The sequence below is a fragment of the Triticum aestivum genome, chromosome 1A, assembly GCF_018294505.1.
Source record: "Triticum aestivum cultivar Chinese Spring chromosome 1A, IWGSC CS RefSeq v2.1, whole genome shotgun sequence".
NCBI lineage: Eukaryota > Viridiplantae > Streptophyta > Magnoliopsida > Poales > Poaceae > Triticum > Triticum aestivum.
In genome coordinates, this window is record NC_057794.1 from 572,233,392 (window position 1) to 572,244,193 (window position 10,802).

Sequence of the window (10,802 nt, forward strand, 5' to 3'; positions counted from 1 at the left end):
GGCCCATGCCAAGCATGAGGATGGCGTGCGCTTTGTTGACGAGGTCCTCGTCGTCGGCAGCGGCCTTGCGCCGCGCGGCCTCCAGCTCCTCGCGCTGGGCGGCGAACTTGGCCGCGGCGGCATTGACCTTGACGGTCGCTCTCCGTTCCCTCCTCTTCGCCGATTCCGCGTCCAACTTGGCGATCTCATCCGGTGTGCACTCCGGCCGTGGCTTCCTTGGCGCCTTCTTCTTCACCTTTGCGGGCGGGTCGAGGCCAGACCGCCGGAACTTGGCGGGGCGTCGGCCATGGCCGTGGGAGAGAGGGGCGGCGGGAGGGACGTGGAAGGGTTTGGGGGAAATGACGGCAAATGGATGTGTGTGTGTGTGGGGGGGGGGGTTGGTTTCTCCCACCGACAGGCGGGCCAGGGGAGGACAAGCGCGCGTTGTCCGTTTCACTCCGAAACCGGCGCAAACTTTGGCCGGGGATAGGTCAAAAGCGGACACAAAGCGGACAAAAGTCTATTTGCGTCCGCGCGCTGGGCCGTCTCGTTTGTCCGTTTACCCCAAACGGACGAGGGCGGACAGGATAGAGTCGCACGGTAAAGTTGGCCCTTAGCTACTTTGGCGTCGCGGGTTTTGCCATCCGTGTGTGTGTGAACAATCACGGCTTCACGAGCCGAGCCTCCCTCGATTGATCACCGCGTCTTTTTTTACAAACAAACAATGAGCGTTTCTATCCGAAACAGAAACCGTGTATTTTCAACCTAGCCGGGGATGAATGAATTGATCGAGCATAGAAACTCCAGCCCCACGCAGAGAAGTTTACAAGCAAGTAAGCAGCGGTGGGGAGACATGGACGATGATCGTGCCTGTCAGTATCACAGCGGTTCCCGTGTCCACTTCACGCTACAGTACAGCAGGTATGTCATCGAATGTTCCGCTGATTTAGTGGCATTCATGCCATGCTATGCTACAACAATGATGCTTCTATCTACCAAGAATGTTCTTGTCAGCAAGTAGATATAGATACTCAATGGAACGTCCATTTACTACGGTCGACTGGCAGCTTCGCCAAACTGTACAACTGCATGGATCATCCAAGGTGCTCTTCGTCGTACAGCAAGATTCAGACATGGCATTTTCAGCTGTGCTTTTCTTGTTCATAAAATCATAATTCACGTTATAAGATGTTTTGGCACGTATCTGTGTATGCTCGCTTGATCAGTGCGCTTCACCTGCCGAATCGTCGTCCTCTTTCCGCTCTAAAATCGGTCAGTGGATGATGGCTCCTCTACTGTGCCGGTCCACCCCACGTTATCAGAATCGAATCGAAGCCTTCATGAAACTTCGGTTGCTCCCAGGAACAAAAAAAGCCAGCATCCTGTTCTCCACCGAGAGCTTGTAAAGCCAACCAACCTTCTTTTGCCCAAAACAAATAACTTGAAATGTCAGGCGTGAAATGTGATTGGATACATCTCTTTCCTTGCACAAAATACATGAGTGTGTTTCAACTTTCATGGTCAGCTGGAATAGAGCCTGAAGGAAAAGTCTCGTTGAGAAAGCACAAGGCAGAACCCCATGCTTTGGTCAAGAGGAAACGGCAAGCACCGAAGCACGCTACTGCCGAATACACAGGTAGGACACCTTTCCTTGTCTGTGAAGATCGGCTTTGAATCGCACGATCAGTTTATCTATCGATATTGAGAGTTCAGTACAGTGCAGTGCCATCGAGCAATCTTGTCGATCAGGAGCTACCACTGAAACCTACTACAAAAAAGTTTAACTAGGTCAATTGACTGATGAGTTAGTCCTCGGTCGATCAATCGGCACCTTGACGCACCCAGGGCACGCCGCCGATGTGCCGTCGCTGTACAGGTGCCCGGTCGTGCGTCCGTGTCATACAGGCTTTGGAGCTTGGACTTGTTACTCATCAGAAGGGAGTAATAATTAACGGCATGATGGTGCGATTATACTATAATATAAACTCTTGTGGACTATCAACCGTGGTGATCTCTGGGGTGGTTCTGGACTGGGCCTTTTTTGTGTCTGAAGCTGCTCTGAGTAGGTGCGTGCACGGTGGCTGATTTACCAGTGACCACGCACGCACATCTTCAAGTAAAATAACAATAATATAAGCAGCCAAGATCAGTAGGCACGTAGAACCTTAGGCTAACTCCACCGCGACCTCAAACGGACGTCCGGTTTGACCGGATTTTGTCCTTTTGAGGCGCCGATGGGTTCGTCCATGTCCGTGTTTGTCCGATGGGTCGTGGGTGCGCCCAACGCACGACTGCACCTCAAAATCTGTCCGGAATGGACGTGAATAAAAAAAAATTAAAAACATAAATAAAATGACTAAAAAAGTAAATAACCGTAGTTAAAAAAACATAAAACATATATATATATATATATAGGGGTTACGGCCACAAAACGGCTCAGTTTATCAGCCCACTTAAACGGCCAGTTCATAATTAACATAAAACAAAAAAAACGGCTCTCGCGCGCTCCTGCCGCGCCCGTCGATGTCGTGCCGTCGCCGTCTTCACTGGCCGCCGGTGTCGTCGTCGTCGTTGACGAGGTTGACGTATTCCGGCGGCGTCCACAGGTGGGCCGGCGGTCCATGGTGCACGGGGGCGGCGGGCTGCAAGGTGACCGGTGGTGCCTGCACCAGTTCCTCCCGAGGCGAGACCTCCCGCTCCGGCGACCGCTACGGCGTGGGGCACCAGTTCACGCCCCCAGGGCGGCCGCCATCTGCTCAGCGGAGCACGACCAGCTCCACCCCTGGCCCACCAGGTCAGGGTGCAACGCGGCCACCGGCGACTCCTCAGGGATGGCGACGTCGCTGACCGCGGAGAGGGCCATCGTCGCCTCGAGGCCCGCCCATTGGCGCTCGTCGTGCGTGTGCATGGAGTCCTTCAGCACACGCGCCATGAGCCGGGCCTCCTCCTCCGCCGTCATACGAGGAGGTGGGGGTGGTGATGGAGATGGCGGCGGCGACGGCGTGGGCGTCAGGCCGCGGACCCGCGTACGCCCGCGCGCCTGGGGAGCCGCTCGGGGCTCATGTGGGCGTCAGGCCGCGGATCCGCGTACGCCCGCGCGCCTGAGGAGCCGCTCGGGGCTCACGTGGCCGCCGCGGCCCCGTCGACGTGCCGGCGAAGAACGACGCCCGCCGCACGTCGTGCTCATCGCGGAACCACGTGTCCCACAATGTCAAGTCGGGGCGTACCTCTCGTCGTGGTAGAGGTCGTCCGGGAGGAGGCGGCGGCGGCGCTCGATCTCCTGGCGGCGTGCACGGCCGCTCTGCGGGACGGGCGGGATCGGCACGCGGTCGGCCGATAGATGCCAGTTATTGGGGAGGTGGACGTCGCTCCAGGGCAGCGGTGTCCTCGTCTCCCAATAACGGCGGCAGACGTCCGCCTCGATGTAGTGCCGGTCGCGCGAGCCAGCGGCCGCGGGCGCGATGGAGAAGGCGGGCGGCGCGGGGCCCGACGTGGTGGCGATGGCGACGCGGGCTCCTCTTTCTTTACCGAGCCGCGGCGGTGTCCCGCCGAGGAACCAGCCTCGCGGTCGTGCTTGCCTTTGCGGCCGTAGTTCCAGAGGCCCATGGTTGCGAGCGGCCGGCCGGCGAGTTCTTGGCTAGGGTTTGGATTCGACGCTGTCGGGATTCGAGGAGGCCGCGGGGTGGCGTGGGGCAGTGTGGACGATGACCCGTCCACGCTTCCCACTTAAAGAAGGACGGCAATCGTTCGACGTGCGGATGAGAGGTGGGGCCGCCCGCTCGTGCGCATTGATGTGGGCGGGTGGGAGGTAGGTGGCCGCATGCCACGCGGCCCCAACGCGAACGAGGCGCTCGTCCGTTTGGTGTCCGTCGCGACCCAAACCCGACGCAAGTTTGCGCTTGAAATGAGTCGGCCCGGACACAAAACGGACAAAATGGGTCCAGGCCGTCGCGCGCTGGGCCGTCTCCTTTGTCTGTTTTACCCCAAACGAACGGGGCCAGACAAGATAGAATCGCGTGGTGGAGTTAGCCTTAGCTATGCAAGCAAGGCCCAAGCAAAGCAACTAAACCATTGGTTGAAGGGCTCCACATAAATACAAGATGAATTTATGCGTAGCCGTGTGCATAAATACAAGATGAATTTGCCTCAGCATTTGCAAGATCGATGAGGCATCATCTGGCGTCGTCGTCTCCGAGAAGATAGTATAGGGCTGTACGAAATGAATCTTTCTGCATGCACGTGGACGGATGCCTGATGCCGGACCATAGCTGACACCTGACAGGGTTTTTGCTGGAGAACACGCACAACAGTGCAGAGGGTAAAGCCATTCGGGGACCATTTTGGTGGCCTGGAAGACTGTTTGGTGTGTAGCAGCTGGGGTGAGGAGACTGTCAGTGGATGGGCCTCAGCTGAAGGCAAACGCATGGAAAGAGTCTTGCAGTACTTCTGGTGCTTTCTGGTATAGTAGTCTTTAGGCCAATTCCACCGTACGATCCCAAACGAACGTCCGGATTGACCGGATTCTGTCCGTGAATAAAAAAAATATAGAAATAACTAAAAAAGTAAGTAAACACATTTAAAAAAACATAAACATATATAAGGGTCGGCCACAAAACAGCCCAGTTTTCACGGCCACTTAAAAGGCCCAGTTTCATAATTAACATATAAAACAAAATAAAAAACTCCCGCGCGCTCCTGCCGCGCCCGTCGGTGCCGTGGCCGTCGCCGTCTTCACTGGCCGCCGATGTCGTCGTTGTTGCTGACGAGGTCGACGTAGGCCGGCGGCGTTCACAGGTGGGCCGGAGGTGCGTGGTGGACGGGGGCGGGCTGGACGGCCGGAGGTGCCTGCACCACCTCCTCCCGTGGCGACGCCTCCCGCTCCGGTGAGCGCGGCGGAGTGGGGCACCAGTTCACGCCCACGCCGGCGGCCATCTCCGGAGCAGTGCAGGACCAGCCCCACCCCTGGCCCAGCAACTGCTGGAACGCGGCCGGCGGGTCCTCCTCCATCGCCTGCAGCTCCAGGAAGGCGACGTCCCCGACGGCAGAGAGCGCCATGGCCTCCTCCAGGCCGTTCCACTGCCGCTCGTCGTGCGTGTTCATGGAGTTGTCCATGACACGCTGCGGGAGATGGGTCTCCTCCTCCGCTATCATGCGAGGAGGTGGAGGGTGTGACGGAGACGGCGAAGGCGACGGCGTGGGCGTCAGGCCGCGCACCCGCGTACGCCCGCGCGCCTCTGCACGTGGCCCCCGCGGCCCCGAAACGGTGCCGGCGAAGTACGACGCGCGCCGCGTGTCGTGCTCGTCCTGGAGCCATGTGTCCCACAGCGGGGAGTCGGGGGCATACCTGTAGTCGTAGTACAGGTCATCGGGGAGGAGGCGGCGGCGGCGCGCGATCTCATCGCGCCGGGCACGGCCGATCGGCGGCACTGGCGGGATGGGGACCGGGTCCGCGGAGAGGTGCCATCCGTTGGGGAGGTGGGCGTCGCTCCACGGGACCGGCGTCCTCGTCTCCCAGTACCTCCGGCACACGTCCGCGCAGATGTACTGTCGGTCGCGGTAGCCGGCGGGCCTAGGGGCAATGGTGAAGGGGGCCGGCGCGGGGGCTCGACGGGAGGAGCGCGGCGGTGATGCGGGGGCTCGACGGGAGGAGCGAGGCGGTGACGCGTTCTGCTCCTCCTTCACAGATACGCGGCGGCGGCCCGAGGAGAAGCCGGCCTCGCGGTCGTGCTTTCCCTTGCGGCCGTAGTTCCAAAGGCCCATGGCTGCGGCCGGCCGGCGAGTGGCTAGGGTTTCTAGGGTGTCGGCTTTCGGGGGGGGGGGGGGCAAAGACGGGCCGGAGTGGGAAGTGAGGACGACGACCGGTCCACGGGTCCCCATTTAAGAAGGACGGCGACCTTCCACTGGGCCGATGACAGGTGGGGTCTACCACTCGTGCGCATTGATGTTGGCGAGGGGGAGGTAGGTGGCCGCCCCGCCACGCGGCCAGACGCGGACTAGCAGCGCGTCCGTTCGGTGTCCGCGGCGACCCAAACCGGACGCAAAGATGCGCTTGAAATGGATCGGCCCGGACACAAAACAGACCAGATGGGTCTGGGCCGTCGCGCGCTGGCCGCCTCATTTGTCCATTTTACGCCAAACGGACATGACCGGACAGGATGGGATCGCGCGGTGGAGTTGGCCTTAGCTTGATGAAAAGGATATGATAATGTGTTTAACCTTAAATTTTGTTACACGACATGAAGAGGAAATGAAGAAACAGAGTACGATTGCTTTCACTAGTGACTACTACTCCTTTACACTACTAGCACATGTGTCTCCAAGTAAATCATTGTTTTCACAACACATGTGTTCCATAAATCTGATACAATTTCGTATTTTTTTTCAAAATAATTAAGAGCAATTCCGTCTCTCGCTCCCTACTTGTGGCGTCGTGGGTTTTGCCATCCGTGCTTGTGTGTGAACAATCACGACTTCAGGCCAACTCCAACACACGACCTTAAACTGACGTCTGTTTTGTTCATTTAGGGATGACAATGGGATCGTGTCCATTCGAATTTGTGGATGCGCCGGCCGTGCGCCACGGCGGCATCCGGTCTGCATGCATTTTATTTTTGCAAACACATATCTTTTATTTTCATCATTGATTTTTGATACATGGAAGCACATCATTAAATCTTGACTAGAATAGCAAGGCCAAAGAAAACAAGAACCACAAGAAGACATTTTAAAAGATATCCAATTTCCATAACTGAAGTTGGATTAGTGCCTTCTCGGTGCATTTATTATTGATCTGTGGAGGCTTGATCTTGCGTGATTCTTCCTTCTTCGAGTCTAAAGATGTAGACGTTGCTTCATCACATCTAGTCTCGGACACGGCGTTTTGGTGCTCGGGCGCAGCTGCTCCCTAAATCTCTCTCCTTGGTTCGCTTCTGGGGATTCGAAAAAAGCGGTCTGACAGGTCTGCGCTGAGACGCTGGTAAATTGATATACGGCTGTGCAGTGTAGCGAACAGTTCGTGGTCGTGGGCCCGAATCGTACGTGCGCACGATCCGTCCCGACCGATTGAGAAGCTGGTCCGTGGCCCAGATTAGTCACTTTTATGCTGAGCCGTGACCAGGGTCTGGGTACAGAAACACGTGTCTCCCTGATCCTCCGTATGGAAAACATGTCGAGGGCTTCGGGTCGGGTGGTTTGACGAGCAATGAGATCGCGCTGGTGGGGAGGCACCTCACGGTAATGGCGGGCGCGGCAGAGCGGCGCTGGATGCCGATGGTGAGTTCCTATTGGATCCAGTTGACCGGTGAGTTTCTCTACCGCATCTCTGGATTTTCGTGCTTTGATGGATTCCTCGATTCCCCGCCGCCGCTGCTTACTCTGTTGTGGTTTTCAAGGTTCCCACTCAGGGAAGAGTTGGCCGACAGCTTGGAGCAGCCAAATCCGGACACTCTAGGGTTCCTCCGACCATCCATGGCCATTGGGCTGCATCGCCGCCGATGCCGTTGCCACCGCCCCGTCGCCGTCGACCCCGACACCACCGCTGCTCTCTACATCTCAGTCTCGCCGGGGCCCCTCTCTGCCTTGGTCCCCTCTACTGGACAGCTGCTCGGCGGTGTCGTCTTTCTCCTGTACTGGTTGGCGGCATCTCGTTCTCCGGCACCAACAAGTCCATGGCCCCATGGTTCTGCACGAAATCTCTAGTCCGGCAGCCTCCATCAGACACCACGGGTAACAAATACAGTTCCCTAATCTTCTTTTCCACGGATTCATGATCTAGAGTGTTGATGCTTGTTGTGAAATTTTCAAGATTTCTATAATGTTGATCTTTAGTTGTTGGAACGTGCAAGTATACAATACGTGAGTAGGCAGTAGCTGCTGTTGGTTCAGTCCAAATCATACAAGTAGATTTAGACAGGTTTGTGTAACATGGCATCTGGACATCAATCATACTTGTTTCTTTGTCAGTATCGTGTATTAGATTAGCACAAGTTTCTTAATTGCCATACAAGGTTATTGGATAATTTATCTGTTATTAGGAGGGAAATCAGTGCATAAGCACTTATCCGGGCATCACCAACAGTAGAGAAGCCACTAGTATGCTCTTGTGCTTTCCGCATTACAAGATAATAAAAGTCTGGGATACAATAGGTTACATCTTTGATGTTTTCTATAGTAATTAGCGGCCATATTAATCCTAAGCACGTCCCTATTAAAATTATAATGGAAAAATAAATGATAAATGCGGAGGGTAAATTGTACAACAAAGATCAAATTGGCCAGGGGGAGATCACACTTTCATTCACGAAAGAAGGCAATCTTTTCCACGTCACATGTGCCAATTCACCTCTAATTAGATTTTATCAAGACAAGATTCTTTGCCGCCTTTTCATGTCTACTAAATGATATCTCTTTGTCAGCTATATATGCATGCTTTTCTTTACAGTGGCCAAGCTATGATTCTACTGAATTGTAGCATATGGAATTTTCAGAATTTATGCATACGGAATTGTAGCATACCTGAACTTAAGATGGCAATGACACTAATGGTAACCGTAATTGTAAGGTCGCCCATTTGCAAAATATAAAGACCAATCAATCATCATCACAGCCTGCTGCTACATGAACTTTGGGTACTACTCTGCAATAGGATGCCCTTTTTGTCATCAGAGGACATACACATGCATATATTTACAGTTGCTGCTCGTCTGGCTGTCCCGTGGCTAGTTTGTAAAAGGAAGCATGTGCAAAATAAACACTCATTAGCAATCAGTAAGAAGAGAATGCAAGTGTTGTTGTTCTAGGTCCTTTAGTTCTTTCTTCTTCCTTGGTACTGATGAGGAGAATAATGCCTTATGATCTCACATACTACCTATCTCTTAACTATTTTTCACACATTTCCTTGTGTTGATCAGTTTACTCCATGAGTCAATTTGTACTAGATTATATAATCAGTTTACTGCCATATATGTCTTTGTCCAGTGCTCCATGGTTGGATGCACTTGTAGTAGTACTGTACTAGGCTTCAGATCAACCAGTTTAGGAATTTGGGGGAAAATCCTTTTTTATTAAGTTTGATTAATTTTACCAACCTTGGAAATTTTCCCTTTTTGTTAAGTTTGCTACTGGTACTTCTCTATGTCGCCATGGCAGTTTGAATTGACATATGCACTGAACTGAATTTACATTTCCAATCTGACATGTTTTACATCAGGCTTCTTTACTTCAAGGCATGTGCTACACTTCAGCTGACTGATTTGGAGGTATTGTGGTATGTGAACTGGACATCAGAAGTTGTGAAGCCCCATCGGTGCTGCTTTGGAGCATCTCCACCACTCCTGCAATGCCGGTGATTTGCAACATGGTGGATGTTGTAGTGACAGATGCAGCAGAGATGTCGTGGTGCCCCTCCACTTTTCAGCATGTCGTATGTTGCGCCGGTTGTGTGGTGGTGGTGGTCGGCGCCGGCCCTCCAGGCTGCAGCACTCACCGCAGGAATGGCTTGCAGCGGTCGTTGCCATGGCACTGCTTTGCAGAATCAGTGGGGGTCGAGCAGGCTGGCAGAATCGCGGTGGGCGATGTCTCTGTAAGAGGATGAGATGGAGAGTGAACTGGCCCACTGGGCACGTGCCAATTGCACGAGGCACTTGTTTCTACATTAAAAATTATAATGCGATTTATGTAAGTGCTATATGTGAACTGGTAAGAGCAATGGTTGAATTGTTGGTCAGTGGAAGAGTAATTGGTGAACCGTAAACAGTGACGTATTGGCCCTGGTCTGGCACCACAATGGTTTTATGTAACAATTTGTTTTAAGTGTGGATGAACACCGCTGGATTATGCACAGCCTCCAGGCCGATGCATATGCGGTGGCGCCCCCCACCGCCGGAGAGTGCCTTGAGCCTGTTGAGCATGACGCAGCCAAGGGCGTGGAACACTGCAGACGCTGCTGTCGACCGTCTGGCCCGCCCTGCCGCCGAATAACTCATATCTCGATCCTACGTGAACAATGTGCCTACTAGTGCATGCAGCGCGAGGTGTCAGCCAACGTGGCGAGAAGCGGCTTCATAATAGACCACGTTAGTTGAACCGGATGAAAGAAGGGATTAGATAGTAATTAGCACCGATTTATTAGTGTATGGGGCGAGTGTCCTATAAAGTACTTGAGGAGTTAAAACGTAAAATATCCCTAAGACGCTAGTTTAGGGGCATATTCCGATACACACGCAGTCAGCCTTCAATTTCCTTTTGGAAAAACTTTGTCAGACGGGGGGCAGAACGGCACGACAAGGCCCAGGAAAATGGCTGGGCCGTGTTGGAAACATCTGGGCCGTGACGGTACCTACTAGCAGTAAATGCGGACGCTGGGTGAATTTTCCATCGATACGACACATAATACACGTAAGAATACTGCGCAGGATGAAGATCTCGAGAGGAAAGTGCGACCAGGATATCGGGTGCATCTGGGCTCGGGCACCGAAACGAATTTTCGCATCTTTAGCCTCTATTCTAGCAACAAGTGCACTAGTTTCATCTCTAGCCTCTATTCTAGCTAAAAATGCAAGAACAACTACTAAATTATGCTATATCAATATATCAATGTATTCTTTTTCTGAATACCAAAAATTGCACCCATTCTACACATAAAAATTTAAGTTAGTGATAGAGCGTCTGCTCAGAGGAACTAGTCAAATCCAAGAGCACAAGCTATATCAATATATCGATGTATTCTTCTTCTGAATACCAAAAATTGCACCCATTTTACACATAAAAATTTAAGTTAGTGTTAGCTGTTCCTGGGCGCTGGGCCGCACGCATGGCTCTGGGCT

At 53.4% G+C, this 10,802-nt stretch overlaps 1 protein-coding gene across 2 annotated transcripts; it reads left to right on the forward strand.

The window, feature by feature from the left end:
* The first annotated feature begins 7,114 nt into the window (after positions 1-7,114).
* Positions 7,115-9,270, forward strand: LOC123181797 (uncharacterized). Of its 2 annotated transcripts, none has more exons than XR_006491889.1 (3): positions 7,115-7,279; positions 7,371-7,704; positions 9,188-9,270. XR_006491889.1 is itself a non-coding variant. In XM_044594162.1 (3 exons), exons 1-3 carry the CDS (start codon positions 7,216-7,218, stop codon positions 9,223-9,225), a joined length of 408 nt encoding a protein of 135 aa, XP_044450097.1. In that variant the 5' UTR covers positions 7,121-7,215; the 3' UTR covers positions 9,226-9,270. The 2 variants fall into 2 exon arrangements, 1 of the variants encoding a protein (XP_044450097.1); XM_044594162.1 differs by having other exon boundaries at positions 7,121-7,251.
* The last annotated feature ends 1,532 nt before the right edge of the window (positions 9,271-10,802 follow it).

What these genes read in the sequence shown, in the direction of transcription:
- LOC123181797 (XM_044594162.1), top strand. Translation starts at nt 7,216, where the DNA reads ATGGCGGGCGCGGCAGAGCGGCGCTGGATGCCGATG. An exon ending in AGCGGCGCTGGATGCCGATG is followed by an intron (nt 7,252 to 7,370) that starts GTGAGTTCCTAT and finishes GTGGTTTTCAAG; the next exon opens with GTTCCCACTCAGGGAAGAGT. An exon ending in GCCTCCATCAGACACCACGG is followed by an intron (nt 7,705 to 9,187) that starts GTAACAAATACA and finishes GTTTTACATCAG; the next exon opens with GCTTCTTTACTTCAAGGCAT.